The sequence below is a fragment of the Apis florea genome, unplaced genomic scaffold (assembly GCF_048593485.1).
Source record: "Apis florea isolate Af1SG1 unplaced genomic scaffold, ASM4859348v1 contig_3170_pilon, whole genome shotgun sequence".
Taxonomy (NCBI): domain Eukaryota; kingdom Metazoa; phylum Arthropoda; class Insecta; order Hymenoptera; family Apidae; genus Apis; species Apis florea.
Window position 1 is genome coordinate 4,226,028 of NW_028256714.1, and position 16,939 is coordinate 4,242,966.

The following is a 16,939-nucleotide window of genomic DNA, read 5'->3' on the forward strand; positions in this document are numbered from 1 at the left end:
TCGAAACGATCTCGTTAAGATTAACCTACCAGGCTACCTACCAGGTGCACACCGTGTATTGACAGTGGAAATTTACGGCGTGTCGCCGAGGACCACTCGTTACAGGGCCACCTGAGGCCCTTTCGAGGCCTTTTCGCTTATTCCTCCGCCAACGAAATGTTTTTTTCAAAAACCGTGACCGCTCCAACGAACGGTTTCACCACTGTTATTATATCCTCCTCCTCCTTCCTGTCCACGAGTCGGCTCGCGTCAACGGGCACGCATATTTCGGATCGTCGTTCACAGGTGTAGCTCGCATTATTAAATCCGCATTTCCGGGAGAAGGAAAGGTAAATAATGGTTAATAAATTCTCGACGTTGGCGTGGATTCATTGGATACACGAATGGAATCAAATTGAAACAGATAAGTTTTGCACTTGTCGATGAAACGTGTTAAAAATTACTAGGTTTTGGAAAAATCTATCTTCTTTTTTAGATAGTTTTAACGTTTAAAATTTTTGCGTAAATAATATTTCGAAAATGAATTCTGTAGATGAGAATCTTGATTCTTTGAATTTAGAAAATTACATATTACAAGTTCATTCTTTTAAAATTTTAGGTACTCGTCCTGTTTAAAAATTTAAAAATAAGAGATGCAAAGAAAAAATTACTTAACAATAAATCAAGCTGGTTGATTTCGCATCTGTTCGCGACGATTATACACGAATTATATTTTCCGGCAAAATTAACATTTTATCTATCGCGAACATCTACGCTCTTATTTATCGTAATTGTTTCTTTGAATGATCTCGACTTCTACTTTCATCTGCATACATACATTAACTCGCGAATTAATCATTTTTAACACGTTGAAACGAAAATTCACGAATTTTAATTTCCCATCGCCGCCTCGTATTTTGTGCCAAAAATTATTAGCATAATCATCGTTGCACACGGATGAAAACCGTAATCGGCCGACGATCGACATTAGGCCGAGATCGATCAATTTTTAACCGTGTCCCCGTGCTCGGTTATCGTGTAACTCTGTCAACGCCGTTCCGACCACGCGGCACACAACATTGCGGCCAACATCTGCGCCCAAAAACGGAATGGGCGTGGAGACAAATTTTCCTCGATAAAAATCCCCCATCGATCTTTCGCACGGACAACCGTCGACACCGTCCGCTCTGTTAATACAGGGGGCCCCCCGATCCGTCAAATTGCCCTGCGAATCCTCGAGATCTCGCTTCCTTCCTTCGAAGCGATTACGTCGATCGATTGAAACCGCCACGTTAACAGCCTTCTTGGGAGGAAACGATCCTTTGATAACAGAGAAGGAAGCGGGCAAATTTCATCTGGGATGATCGCTGATCAATCGTCCGTGTAAACGACGAGAATTGTTTTTCGTCTCTCGAATCGATCTCTTCCCGGACCACTCGAATTTTCTTTGCGCTTTTCGTAGATCTCGCAACGATACTTCAATTCTCAGTGAATGAGCAGATAGTTCTTTAATGCACCTATAAATAATTGTAAAAATGAATTTCCTTGACAGATTGAAGGATCTAAGTCTCTTAATCATTTGATCCATTTCCATTTTCACGATAAATAAAACGATTCATTCGTAATTCTTTGAATATATTCCAATTTATGAATGAATATCGGATAAAAATCGTTCGATAAATATTTTCTTAAGCCAAGTTCTCTGTTTGCTTAAGACTTAAGAAAAATATTAGAAAAGAGCACGGTTATAGAAATAGCGATCGATCGTTCGTTAGATTCTCCGCTTCCGCCGGAAGCGGAGAGGATGATGGAGCGTCGGCGTTAATTGGGCCGTGGCCGTTTATCGAATAATTAATATCGGCAAGACCGATAGCTTGCCCTACCTTCGAGTGATACCTGTGACACCCATAGCGACATCGTATCGAGAGGAGAGACACGCACCTGTGGCGATTCATCAGCCACCGATCACCGCGCGATACGAAACGCATACGGACGTCGTATGAATTTGTTGCTTTAATTACCGTCGCGGCTGACGGTGACTGTATACGGGTCGGTTGAAAAATAATCTACACTCACGCACAATTCAATCGAAATTGGAACAATGTATAGAAAGGAGTTAACAGATTGTACCAAAATTCATCTTCTTGAAAAGAAATAAATCTCTAATCTCGAAAGATTTCTTTTAATTTTTCTTGTTCTCTCGCATATTGATAAATCAATCAATCCCATTTGACTAATCACTGACTAATATTGATTAATCAATCCCAAATTTACGATCGTTCGAGCAAGATTTTAAAGATACTCCACCTTGGTGACCACTTTTCACCTGCCCTCCTCTTCCCCGACTCACGGATCTCGGACGAATGACACGAATGAAGGGAAAAAGGAAAAGTGCTGCCTCCTGTGCACGAGGAGGACGGGCGACACTATAAATATTTGATCGGCCGGGTGTCTGAACGGCAACGATCCAACGAGAGATAACGCTCGATTGTTCGCACGGCTCGGTTGATACGCGGCTGTTATTAAGGTGATCCTAGTCGCAGGTTGTGTAACCCGTGTCAACCGGAAGTTGGAAATAGTTCGACGGTAGGTATCGATGTCGTACGTATATGGACAGGAATTTGGCCGTGCAGGTGTTGATCATCGATCGAGATTGGGATCCTCGGGGTAGCCGTGCCCGACTATGCCGTCGTTTCACCGAGAGATGATTATGATAAGCAGTCTTGGACTTTTTCTTTATCCGTGTATATACTCGTGTATATATTATGTGAAATTATTTATATAAGGGACAGTTGTTCCTGAAATTGCATTTGGGAATTTTTTATCAAGCCAATACGATTATTTCTTCGATTCGATTATACCTGATATTTTGAAAGTGAGGTCGAATGAATTTTCGAAAAGTAAATAATGTCGAAATAATGAAATATATCTCCTACCTCAATCGATCAAAAACTTTTTCTTCCAGAACATCTTCTGCGATTGGCCGAGGTTATAAAGTTAAAAACGGTTATAAAGTAATTAACTTCGGTCGGAACTGGGTAAACGCACGCAAAGGGGCCGTGTTCCACGCCATTTCCAACTGCTCTATATTTGTCTTCCACTTTCCATCGACAGTTATTCGGCCCATTAACGGAGAGGGTGCACCTGGAGAGGATGCAGGAGTCGCCCGCATATGTAACACGGGGTGAATTAGCATTCGATATTACGGCACGATAACGTCGAGAGACCGTTGTTCGTGAGCCGAGTCGGTTTGATTTCGGTGTTAACGCGTGAAAAAGTTGTGCCGGTTTCTCGCAGAAGAGGGGAGGAGGGGAAGAGAAAAAAGAAGAAGAAGAAAAGAAAAGAAAAGGGAAGGAAAGGGGAGAAAAAAAAGTGTCCCTTTATCTTCTTCCTCGTGAAGTGGTGTCGCAGCTGCCGTGGACGATCCGCATTCCACGCTTCTACGCGGTAGCGCGTCGTAGATTAACCCTTTAACGAGGCGCCCGTACGAATCGTGGAAAAAATGAGAGACAGACGCTCTCCCATTTTCCCACCTTCCTGGGATTTTTATAGGGTTTTTAATAGGGTTGACGCACGCTTTCTTCTCTTTTATTCAAGAGAAAGCATCGGAAGAATCTTTGCTTTTTCTCTTTTCTTCTCTTTTCTCGACGATTTTGATCCACCGCTTCGTTTCGTGTACACTTTTTAAGTATATATTTGTTTTAATTAAGGGTTAAAAGGGATTTATTCTTATCCAGATTACGATTACGTGTTTTGTGCGTATAATTTCTTTATTCGTGCGTTTGATTCTCGACGCGAGAATCTCTCGTGCCTTTCTTTACGTTCTCGAGTCAAATTACGATTTAAAATAATTCTCTGGTCAAACAAAATTAAATGTCACGTCACCCGTGACGACAGAAGTGTATATACAATGAGAATAAGAGGACGAAACGATGACGATGACTATGCGCATTCATTAACGAACATCCCCCCTCCTAAAGGTTTTTAAACTTTACCGCCCATTAAACCATAATTCAACATATAAAATTTCTCACAATGTTCACCTAAAAAACACTCGGCATACCGGTAAATTTGCAAATACATTACTGTCAAGCGAAACGCGCATAAACACACGATAAATATCCCATAAACGTCTATCGGGACGTCTATCGCAAGAATTTTCTCACAGTTTATCCATATATATCCTCCCGTTAACCGTATATTACCTTGCGAAACGGCAAGACAATCTAAGCTCTAATAAAAACAAAACAATAAAATAAAAGAACAAAAAAAAAAAAAGAAAAAAGAAATCGAGTGGATGGAACAAGTGGAAGAAGGAATCAAGGGGAGGAAAAAAAATTACGAGAAAATCACGAAACGAATATTCGTTCGATCCAATCCACCAAGAATCCCAAGAATTCCACGAGAACTTTTGGATCGATCGATCGATCCTCGACCGATTTCGATCGATTAACCGATCGACGCTTCCACGTCGACGCGCGACAAATTTAAAATTCTTGCCGCGGCATCGTTGTCGCCGCAGGCGCATACTTTGTCTTATCTGCTCCTCGCCGATGACCCCGCGCTTCTTCTGCCCATCCTTTCCCCCTCCCTCGTCCTTATGCCGCGTCCACACTGCTGCTAACACGAGCGAACAATTGTTGAACCTTCTGTTCGTTTCCTCGTCCAGACAGTTTATGAACATTATTTTCGTTTGTCAAAGAACGTATAATGCCAGAATTTATTTCAACAATTTCTGATCGATATTTGATAAAACCAACAATATTTTCGATTAATTTTCGATCAATGTAAACGCAGCATAATGGTCTCTATTTAATCGCGAATCAATTTTTCCTCAAAAGAACTACGATAGACTGCGTTCTCACTGGTCAGAATTTATTTGCAATTTTCTTTGCTATTTCATGATCGATTAATTTTTTATGTAAACGCAGCGTCTCAACAGTCTCGATTTAATTTAATCGTGTCTTGGATACTTTTGTGACAAGTGTAGACGGAGCATATAATGATCTCGATAAACTCCTCTCGTCCCCGAGAGCTATAACGCGCACGGAATGTTATCGTGGCCACGAGTTTATGGCGGTTTTCAATAATAAAACAACCGAGTTCCGCCGTGACGAAGCCTTCCATTATAGAAAATTTTATTAACGAGCCGATCCCGGAAGACAAAGCTGCTTCGACACTCTGCGCCACAGTGCGTAAATCAAACGCGATGCCTCGATCATTAAGGCTGCCTCTTCTCAAGGCTGCGCCCTCCCCCTTCGATCATATTGTATGCGTGCTTTTTCCAACGACAGAGCGATAGATTTTCAAGGATTGTTACGTGCGAAGCTTCGATACGTTCGCCGTTCCTCTCCAATCATTCGTGAGTTTTAAGTTTCCAACAATCTGCAACGTCTCCTTTCCTTGTACACTTTTAGGAGAAATTATAATTTACGTAAAGCAACTTTTTCTTGTTCGCTTGGCCCGCCTCAAAAGTATCCCAGAAATATGTTAACACTCTGTGCAAAATGAGAAAAATTAACACATTAGCCGAATAATTGGAGAATCTTTATGAAAAAAGCTCACGATTCATGGATTGATTGCATAACTCAACAGTTATTTTTTTAATTAAATACAATCGTTACACTGGAATAGAAAAGTATTTCTATTATTTCAACGCATTATGACGAAAGAAAACTGTTAATATCTTTCATCGTAAAATAAAAAGTTGTATCGAAACATTTATCCCTTCTCGAACAAAGCAAAAGCTCGACAAAATTATTACCTCTCTCTCCGCCATAAATTTTTACTCGGCCTCAAAATGGTTGGAAGATCGACTCGTGAAAAGGATCGAATCGATCGCAATTGAAACGCGTGGAATAACATAAAATAAGGAAGACAAGCGATAATAGGCTGGAAATGAGGCAAGCCTCGTTACAGGAAGATGAACACTTTGAAGCGTAGCAACGCGAAGCGGAAGCCAGGAATGGAGGGCGAATACCGATCGCTCCTCGTAATTTGCAGCGATTTCTCATCGGCTCCTGCGTATGCTGCAACGACAGGCAACCCGCCTCGACTAAACATCCATTTAACATCCCTCCATTCGTCATCCCTAATTATCTCTAATCCTCGAATTCTTGCCATTTCTATCGAATCTCTCCGTGCTGCTCGGAAAAAAAGCGATAATAATTCAATAAACAACAAGCTGTCCCTCAGATCATTTCGGTGTTTGGCAGCGATGGGTATGATCCTTGCTTCTCGGTTCTCAAACAATTTTACGTTCCACGCATTTCGCGAGATCTCGAAAGGAATTCTATCGAATGTATTAAGCAAGAAAAGACGTGCATTGGGTCTCGAATATATTATTATGCACGCTTGTTTGAACGCTCATGATGTGTCAAAAATAATAAATATATATCGCATGTTAATAGTCGATAAACGTGATACAAACTATATACACGCGACAAATATTTAAAAGTATTATTGGAACGGTTGGTAAATATACAGGAATCGAATTTCGTAATACTCGATTACACGTAACAAGGAAATGGGAATAGAATGAATATATCTGGAAAATAATAAATTTGCAAGATACCTTCGCTGTTCAGATAAGATAAAGAAAAATTATATTGCGTTTAACAGTTATTTTTTACTCGTGTATATATATATATATATATATCATTTATGCCACGATTCTTTTATGCGCCGATTTTATACGCCAGAAATGAGAATCGATCGAATCACGGCGAAGCACGAAGAAGCATTTTTCTTGGACACTTTTATATCTCTTCTCTCCGTTTCCACCTCTTTCTCGCGCTTGCTGCTCCTTGCAACGATAATTACGTGTAATTAACCGGATGGTGTACCTACCCGCGGTGATACCCGGTTTTCACGTGTAACCATTACGCTCTTATGCGTGCGATTATATTTCTTGCGCACTGACAGCGCCTGGAACGGAACCATTTCATGCCATTCGGATAGACGGTGTTGTTACTCTTATTTGGCAATAAAGAACCGGAGGGGGGGGGGGGGGGGAAGAAAAATTTCTCGCCACGGAGTTTTATATTTAATCTTTTTAACTGGGATAGTTTTGCATGGTTGAACGATAAGTGATGCAGTAGTTTTATTCCTTTTGTTTCGCTCGTCCCCGCGATAAAATATGCAAATGCTGTGCCGATTTTGAAAAAACGAAATGATAAAATGCGCGCGCGGTTTATCGCCAATATTATTTATGTCGATGAATTATAAAAGAGTATTTATACCGATTATGTTAACAATTCAATGATTTCAATGATTTTTCTTCGAAATTCTTACGATATTTCTTTTTTTTTTTTTTTTTTTTAATTTTATTCAGTTCGGGAAAATATATCTTTAGAAAGGGATAATCCAAGTGTCGACACTTCACTCTACTTCTCATCATCTCAAATATTGCAAATTTACACCCTTTTGAAAGATCAATTATCGTAAGAAATCAGATCATTTTCTTACAATTGAAATTGAAAAAGAAAAGAAACGTGAAAGTGTTATATATATTCGAGCATAATTAGTTATTCAGAAACTTTACCAACAAAGTTAAATCTCGTTTAAATCTGTCGATCACCGCTTAATAATCATTTAACGATAGTTTGGTCGTCAACGAGGGATGTTCATTATTTAATAATTAAACAAATTTCTCCACTCTAAAAATGACACGCGCACGAATTTAACACATAATGGATATCGTGTTATGAGCCATAAATAATATAGCGAGCCACTCCTTAACACGAATTTCACGTGGAAAGCCCGCATTCTTGCTAAATGTCCCCAGAGAAATCGAGGCGAGCCAATAAAATTTATCGCGGCCAATAAAATTGCGATTCAACGGTGTAGAGGGGAGGGGGGAGGGGAGGGGGACAAGACATTCCAATCAAATGTCCGGAGGAAACTTTTGTTCGGCTCGAGAGGCATAAATTTCTATCCCCTATTTACAATTACAAACACGCTCGTGAAAATAACTTATTACTTGTCGCCTATCCGCCTCACAATGGCCATACGCTATACGCGTATAACATCGATATGAAGATTTATGCAGCGGCCACAAGATCTCTCTCCTGCCTTTGGCGCGTGAAGTTTCAGAGGAAATTACACGCAACAGATACCACGAGAATTATTTATCCGCGTGCAAAAATATATATATATATATATATACATCCGTCCTGGTAACTACCGTTTACCACCACGAATATTTTTCCGATTGGTTGACGCGTTACAAATTTTCTAAACGCGTGAATCGAGAATTTTTACCCCAATTTAATTTCCTGAATTACAAATCGAATTTTCGATCGAAATTTTTGAATACAGTTATACTGGAATAATTAATTCTACACCTGAATATGTTTTATATATATATATATACGTAACAAATAAAGAAATAGATTGAACAGATTATGTTTCTAGTGAAAGTTGGATTGCCATGATATAAAATGAAAGAAATTTATTGATCGACAATTTGATTTGAGAATTTAAGATAGTTCTAAAAGATTTAGAACAATTCCAATTTATTTAACCTTCCTAAACCGTTACAATTATTCGTGTTCAAAAATACTTTTCGCAGCTTCTGTTTTGAATTTATTAGAAATATAGATCAACACGATCATTTAATATAAATCTCATTTAAAAAAAAAATTTATTCACGTTTTAGTTAGGATTTAACTATCTTCAATTAAATACACAACAATAATAAGAGGGTCATCACTCATAACTCTGGTCAGCCCAGAAATATAAGAGGATAAATTTATTTCTATCGGTGAATTTATTTATTTATTACGAGAACAAATTCGTAAAGCGAGAAACATGGAAATCTCGAGTCGACCTCGATGCGTTGACTTATCGCACCTCAGCAAGGGAATTAAAATAAAATGATTACGGGTTTTGAAGGGATATGAGGAAGTTAATTTCGAATTGGACCCGGGATCGTAAAAAATAAAAGCGCTTATTGATGAGGTAGCACAGGATAACCTGGTTCTGGTGTTGTTTCCATTAATCAGAATGTAAGTAGGTTGTGTACAGAACGAGATGTAATTGGCGGAATTATGAGGAGGACGACGATCACACGAACGTTTCGGAACAAGTTTATTTATTTTTCTCCGGCTCGTGAATATTCGTTTCGATTTTTGTAATATACGCGATTAATAAAGTGTTATAAATGATTCCTCGTATGAATTATTATGCTAATATCACGTGGAGATATTATTTTTTTTACACGACCGTTTTATATATTTTCCTCTTCCTTTTCTTACGCATCGCGAAAAATATATACCCACAAGTCTTCTGTATTCGTATTTAAATTATATCGAGCTCGATTCTCGGAAGAAAAACAGAAAAACAGGGAAAAATAAAAATAGGCTGAACAGACTATCATGATTTCTCGAAGCGAGCGTGTCTGAAAACGTTACTGAATCCGGAATGTCCATCAAAATTTGATTAAAATTTGTAAAAACCAGTTTCAATTAAAAATTGAACCAACAATTACCAAATACAAAATATAATTTCCATGCCGATTATTAAAAAAATTCGAAGAAAGTTTATAACAAAGAGTTTCAATTTCTTAAAATTCGTATTATCAAATACGAAAGTATTGTAAAGTAAATAAAAAACGGGATTGCCAATTTCCAAAATTTTTAATTCTCTCTTAATCGTTTTTCAATTTTTAATCTACCTCCCTCTCGTTTCCTTGCACACCGACATAATCAACGTTTCTTCGCGTCCCAATCCTGTTTAACGATATCCGCCCCCTTCTCCGCGATCATCATAACCGCCGCGATAACGTTGGCGGCAGGGATTCGCGGGATGATCGATCCATCGATCACCCGCAAACCACGAACGCCGTGCACCCTCAGCCTCGAATCGACCACGGTCCTGGAGTCGTTGGCCGGCCCCATCCTGGTCGTTCCACACGGGTGATAATACGAGACCGACACGTGTCTCACGCTGCACTCCCAATACTCGTCCGTGTCGGGGTTCAAATGTCGGCATCCGGGGACGTCCACGTAATTGAAACGCATCCCGTGCTTCCTCAACGTTTCGGTGTTCAAAATATCCTTGATCTTGCCCACCGTCTTCACCAACGTCCTCGTATCCTCCCTCTCCACGAGGTAATTCGTGTATATCCTCACGGGAACGGCCGGATCCGTGCTGTTCAACTCGAGCACACCTCGACTCTTCGGCTCGAGCAGGATCGAGAAAACCAATATCACGCTCGTCCTCTCCACCTCCTTTCTCATTTTTTCCACCATCTCCTCCTGGAACCCGATCGTGTCCAGTAAAACCGACAACTCGATTGTCTGGTAACGCTCGAAGTGGATGAACATTAACTGAACGTCCGGATATTTGGAATCCGGATCGTTCACGTTCATCGTGACGAGCAGATCGTACGCGATCAACGAGTCGTTCGATATTTCCTTCGACTCGAAAGTTACGAATATGCCGCCCCATACGAGGTGGTCCTGAAGATTCGTGCCCACGGGACGATCGGCCACGACGGGTATCCCCATCCGCTCGAGCTGCTCCCTGGGCCCGATCCCCGAAAGCATCAGTACCTGAGGAGTGGCCAGGCTTCCAGCCGAAAGGATCACCTCCTTTCTCGCTCTCACGTCGACGACCGTGCCTCGATCGCCCTCCGACCGAACACGGACGCCGATCGCTCGCCCGTCTTCCAACAATACCTTCTCCACCATGCTCGACTTCATCACGCGTAAATTCTTCCTTCCCTTGGCGGGGGAGAGAAACGTCAACGCGGCGTTTTCTCGCCGCCCCTGGTACACGGTGGCCATCGCCCTTCCGAAACCTATGAAACGATCACCGTTCACTTCCTCGAGAACTCGATGGCCGGCCTCGCGCAGCCCGTCCATCAAGATCCTCTGCGTGTCTGTCGGGGAAGGGTGGAAGTGTCTGATTCTCATGGGCCCGTCCTCCCCGCAATACTTGGTCCCGTGTTTGGACACGTATTCCGGCGAGCAACTCGTGGACTTGGTGAAGTAGGGGAGCACGTTCTCGAAGTTCCATCCCTCGTTACCCAGAACCTGCCAATCGTTGTACGTCTTTTCGTTCCCGATCACGTACAGCATACCGGCCGTCACCGAACTTCCGCCGAGCGCCTTCCCCTTCTCCCATTTGCACCGTTGGTGAACGATGCCCAAGCAGGAACCGTTTTGGTACTCGGCCTTGGGGAGGATAATAAAAGTTTCGTATTTTTACGAGAAAATTATAGATTTTCTTTTCGTAGCAGCAAGAAATAATTTGTGAAAGATAATTGGAATTTGAAATGTGTTCATACATGGAAATATTTCCATAATGCTTAAGATGAGAGACAAAGGGCTCGTGATCCTAGTGACTTATGTTTTTTTCTTAGAAATGCGTTTTTCCAGCAATCGTCGTTTGGAATGGATCATTGAGAAAGAGAATGAGCGACAGGATGGAGATGGTGAACGATTAAAAATTATCCTTTTTCTTCACATATCTCGAAAATTGGAAGTCGTATCGAAATGAAGGAAAAAGCGTTTTAAAGAGCAAGATTTCGTTCGTTCGTTGAACACAAGTCATTGTTTTCGAAGTTATAGCGGTTCAAATTTATCCTAATTTTAATAGAAAATAAATCAAAATGATATTAACGTATATGCTTAAGGGAAAATGTGTAATCTATCTGTAAATTGCGAAACAAAAAAATAATAACAATCGTGTTATCGTGTTCTATATTTCTTAAGCAAGTTAATGTTAAATACGATTCTCTCTTTTCGAAGAATAATCGCTAAAATTTAATTTCGTTTACCAAGTAATGATAATTTTGCGGCCCATTTATGTTTTTGATGAAAAGAGCAGGCGAATAGGTTTCCGGTAAAGGATCCTCCCCTCTTTCGATCAACAGTACATCCCAATCCTCTATTTCCGTCAACCTGCTCGCCAGAATAGATCCTGCCGATCCAGAGCCAACTATTATAAAATCGAATTCCTCCTTCTTCGAAGCGAAGATCTCCTCTGCTCGATTCGTGGGATATTCATCCACATTTAATGCACAATAGGATGCCATTATCGTTTGTATCAACGTAGTGAAAGTGGAGCCTGGCGTCGATTGCACCAAGGCGCAAGCTGGCGCCATACAGGACTCCATGTCGTTCTGTATTTTGTTCAAACGGAATTAACTAACGGATGATAATTATCGTGAATATTGGTGTATGGCATTTTCTTTGAATCTTAAAATACAACGTCAATAAAAAGAACAATCTAAACAATTTTTCCTCGTATAATTTGAGGAACAGATTAAATGAATTAATAAAAAAAAAAATGTTCACGTGTATTTTCATCACGATGATTATTCGTGCGAAAAATTTGTTAAAATATTTTAGAAAAAGAATTTCGAAATATATATTTGAGATGGTGCAATAGGAAAATTAAATAAGTAAAATTTGAACGAGAAATCAACAATTCTCACCTAAATGATCGATCACACTATGACGTACGTTGTATTTATAAACTGCACACCTGAACGTGTATCCGATCCGTTGACATCCTTATATATAGGTATTGTACGTCCATAAAAAGATGGCAGAAGTGGAAGAAAAAAAAAAAATATCGCCTCACTGTCCAATGTCCTTCCTACTTGGCATATTTTTATAATTGGCCGAAACATTCGCATCTATAATCGAATCGGCTGATAAAAATGTAAATGGATATATCGAGTGTAATTAAAACAAAGTGATAATTTTTAAAGCATTGGCGTAAAGCAGTGTTATATCAACTATTTACAAATCATGCGTTTTCATAAGTTTACTAAAAATCCTATTACTGTGTCAATACGCTAGTGTACTCAGGTGGAACAAACGGAGACCCGTTTCCCCTGTTTCCCCTCTTCCATTTTACTTTGCTTTATCTTTCCCTTAGACAAATATTACATATTTATATTTACATAATCTAATCTAATCTCTCCAAGTTGTATACATTATTAATTTGTGTAAAACATGTTTAAAAAAGAATAAATAATGCGAGTTTTTTAATATATCTATACATCTTATAATATATCTGTATATATATATCTATATATCTATTGATATCAAAATATCAAAGAAGAATTTATCATGGACAGATAAATAATATTATTATAATTGTTACGTAGATATTGCGACAGATATAATTTTGTTGAATTATAATATGTAGATAATTTTGTAAATAATCTTTCCTAAATTTTTCTCGCTTAACGTTCGATTATCATTCAAACGAAATTATTCCTCGAATGAGTCGATAAAAAAATGATCATTCAACTAACTGTTTATACAAAGAGGCTTGTCTAATGAATAAAATTTGACTTTTTAATATCTTGTATCTTTTTAATTCAACGACTTTCGATCTTCTTCTTATAACGATCTTCGAATTGACTCTCAAAATATTAAAAAATTAAATTATATTCATCAGACGCAACAAATTTTATTCGAAACATTTTTTCAATAAAATGAATAAGTAAGGAATTATTTTGACCGGTCTCCTCATATTGGTTCATCCTTGGTATGTAAGATATATATCTTTAAAAAAAAAAAACTACTTCAAGAACGTTTCTTCGATAAATTCATACATTAGAATTACTTTATTAAATAACCTCATAAATCATATCTTATACTTTTCGTGCATGCTTAATACTTTATCGGATACGAAAATAGTATAGTCATAAATACATCTCATTTACTCACGATAATAGCGAGCGTGTCGATAAATTTACTATTAATTCGTCCAGGAAATATTACATTTACAATTCAAAATACATTACCGTCAAGCGTTGAAAAATAAAACGCGTTTTCCTTTTCAAAACAACAAATATATTTTAAACAATTCGCACCGTGATGAGTGAATGACTTGGTAAATAAATAAATTCATAAAGCAAGATTCAAAATCGAGCATAAAATCCGTGCAATCCATTTCATAAGTAACAAACGCGTACGTTTCCATGTAGTCGACGAGTAATACCACTACAATCGATGAGCTCCATCGTCGAGGATCCTCGATCTCAGTCCTAGCAAAACGAGCGCTATATCCTTCAACTCGATCCCTCGTTCCTAGCGAGCATCTTTCATCTCGCTCCCCGGCTTATTTACCGCGCACCAACACCGCGTATTTATATTTGCGAAAATATATATGAAGCCTCTCCTTCCCTCTCTCCCTTTCGAACATCCCCACCCATAACGAGAAAGTCAATTTATAGGGGAGGAAGCAAGGTTATATCCAAGTGAGAAGTTATTTGACACTGTCCAAGGCCCCACGCTCGAATATTTTTGCTTACCCTCGCAAATCTCGATGCCTTTGCCGGACAAGCGAGTTACGATCGATCGTCTCTCACACGATGTTACGACATTTTTTCCGAAATTCTAACTGGGGAGCTTCGAAAACACGAATATCATCTTTCCTCGACCGTTTAACCTTTCGTGTGACTTATTCTCGGGTTGGGAAACTGCAAGTTTTTTTTAGGCTGAGAAAAAGAATAACGGATGACGGAGGATGATGGTGCTAGAAGAAGAAAGAAGAATTCGAAACCTGAACGCATGGATGTTGCTAGTATGTTTATGTGGCAGTATTGATGTAGCGTGTTTTAAGAGATTTGGAATATTTTTGGGATATTTGAGATATTTAAAATATCGAATGGAATGTATATTACACGGTCAAACTTAAATTAAGAGCAATGGTTATGTGTATATTCGTTCAGAATGTTTCGTATTTCAAAATTATCTTTTGTATTCATTACGTAATTTAGAAATTTGTGAAATCATTCTTTAATTTTCTCGATGACAAGAAAATGATAAAAATAATCTTGCATTCTAAACTTTTCCCCATATGTACTCTAACTGCTCGAATTTTGAAATATCAGCAAAAACTTTTACAATTTAAAAAGATCAAAATGACATCTGTGCTAATATCATTAATTAACTCTCAAAAAATTCTAACCATCGTTCATTGTTTATCAAAACTGTACAATTTTCTGAATGCAATAATCCACAAAAAAAGTCCACACAATGAAATTAGCTACATCTAAAAATTTTTCCCCAACTCTCTTTACGTCTAATAATAAATCCTCATCTGGACTTATTCCGCTTACTTCTCCATGAATCCATCAAAGGGGCCATCCATTTACGTGTTCGAAACGTCATAAAACGAGTAAAAAAAAAAAAAGGAAAATGATTACCGTTTCTCCCGTAACACGGATGCGGTTCTCTAGAGTTCGAGCAGAGAATTCAGAAAGTGGGAAGGATCGAGGGAGCGCGGTAAATCACGCGGTTGCGGGATACGCAAATTCGAGGGGAGGAGAAGAAAGGAAAAGAGGCCGTGAGAGATGACGTTCAAGAAGGGATTTAAAGTGTTCCTCTCCGGAGGAACGAGGCTTAAATCTTCCATCCTGACCTGTCAACTCACGCCTATTTTCCGCACCGTATGGGCCACCATATCTGAAAGCTGCTAGCACGCCAATCACGCAGTTTATCGCGCATCGTTGAAAATGAAATCTGGCTGGTTGTTATTTCAAAACATCTCCCCCGTTCCTGGACGAAACTTACAAATGCCAGAGGAGCCCTATTATACATCCGATCCGGTGATATTTATCGCGCCCAGTCTGCTCGAAATATATTAACACGAGAGATGGATATATCATCGACTCGTTTGAATCTCCCGCCATACTCGAGATTCTACTTTTATGGATTCCTCGTGGATTAGAAATTCTTCGTTCGAGATAATCGTATACCGTCGAAATTTAGAAATTTATATCACGCTTGGATTTATATTGGATACAGTTGAATTTCATGTTTAATATCGAATTAATTGCGAAATGTAAAAAAATATCGTCGAGAGATGGATATATCACCGACTGGTTTGAATCTCCCGCCACACTCTTTTAGAGATTTTATACACTTGTATGGATCCCCTATGGATTGGAAATTTATATCACACTTAAATTTGTATTGCATATAGTTGCATGTTTAACATCGAATTAATTGCGAAATGTAGAAAAATATCGTTTTATACGTTAAATAATCAAATTCAATGACACTAACTGTACCTATCATTGAAATTTTATATTCTGTGTTTCTCGGCTTCAGGTGATATTCATCCAAGTACAAGTATCCACCTTATCACGCGTATCGAGTTTTGAAAATCGCATCTGACTCTCCCTCTCTGCCCCCCGGATACGCCCAATTCCGCGCGCACGCCTCATTGAGGCCAGGCGGGGAGACAGGCGGTGGTTAAGATAAATAACAACGGTTTAAATAGACGAACGAAAGTAGCGGCACGGGAGTACAAAGAGTAACAGGCGGGCTTCAAAGAGGCCGTGCGCCCCTTTTTGCGCTCGTTAACCGGCATTCCACCTCCTAATTCGACGATCCGTGTCTGGAAAGCCAGAGAGGGCCACGACGATCCTCTTGCGCCGCCATTACGGAACGACACCGCGGTTCCAACACGCGGGACGGATTCCTTGCCCGCGACGTCCCAAGCCCTGGACGGATTCCAGCGGGGAGAGGTTAAACGCGGCATTTCCAATGTCCCAACGCGCTTGTTACAGCTCGCTGGAATGCGCGGCAACCCTCCCCCTCGTGATACCGATCTCCAACGCCTTATCCCCGAGATCTTGCCTCGAGATCGCGTAGGATCTCGGATGAAGATGTTGGGAGAAGGACGTTGGGGAATTTCTTAGGATAAAGATAAGAAGGGGGTGGAAAAGTAGTATAGGGAAATAAAAGTATGATCGATACGTAGTTATCTGTTGTAGAGGAATATAAATTTGATTTAACAAATTTTTAGAATTTTTTTCTTTTCTTTTTACGTGAATATGTTGTAATTTAAAATTTTGGTTAAAAAGAATTGGAAATCGTGTATCGATCTATTAATATATGTATAATTTTAGTATGGCCTACATTTTTTTTTATTAAGTAGAATTATTGGTGTAATTAAATTTGAGTGTGGAATTAAGTTTTGA

At 39.3% G+C, this 16,939-nt stretch overlaps 2 protein-coding genes across 2 annotated transcripts in view; both read right to left on the minus strand.

Annotated features, from left to right (window-relative positions):
* The window catches only part of LOC147657374 (UPF0489 protein C5orf22 homolog), a 134,708-nt gene that overhangs the window by 13,665 nt on the left and 104,104 nt on the right, over positions 1-16,939 (minus strand). The window lies entirely within an intron of this gene.
* Positions 9,599-12,103, minus strand: LOC116414236 (glucose dehydrogenase [FAD, quinone]). Its single transcript, XM_031915952.2, has 2 exons — positions 11,765-12,103; positions 9,599-11,159 (listed from the first exon to the last, which is right to left on the minus strand). The coding sequence occupies exons 1-2, from the start codon at positions 12,101-12,103 to the stop codon at positions 9,687-9,689; spliced, it is 1,812 nt and encodes a 603-aa protein (XP_031771812.1). The 3' UTR covers positions 9,599-9,686.

Bases quoted from the DNA above. Each gene is read 5' to 3' on its own strand.
- LOC116414236 (XM_031915952.2), bottom strand. From the start codon at position 12,103: ATGGAGTCCTGTATGGCGCCAGCTTGCGCCTTGGTGCAATCGACGCCA. The intron at 11,160-11,764 runs GTAAACGAAATT...ATCCTCCCCAAG, and splicing joins CGCAAAATTATCATTACTTG to GCCGAGTACCAAAACGGTTC.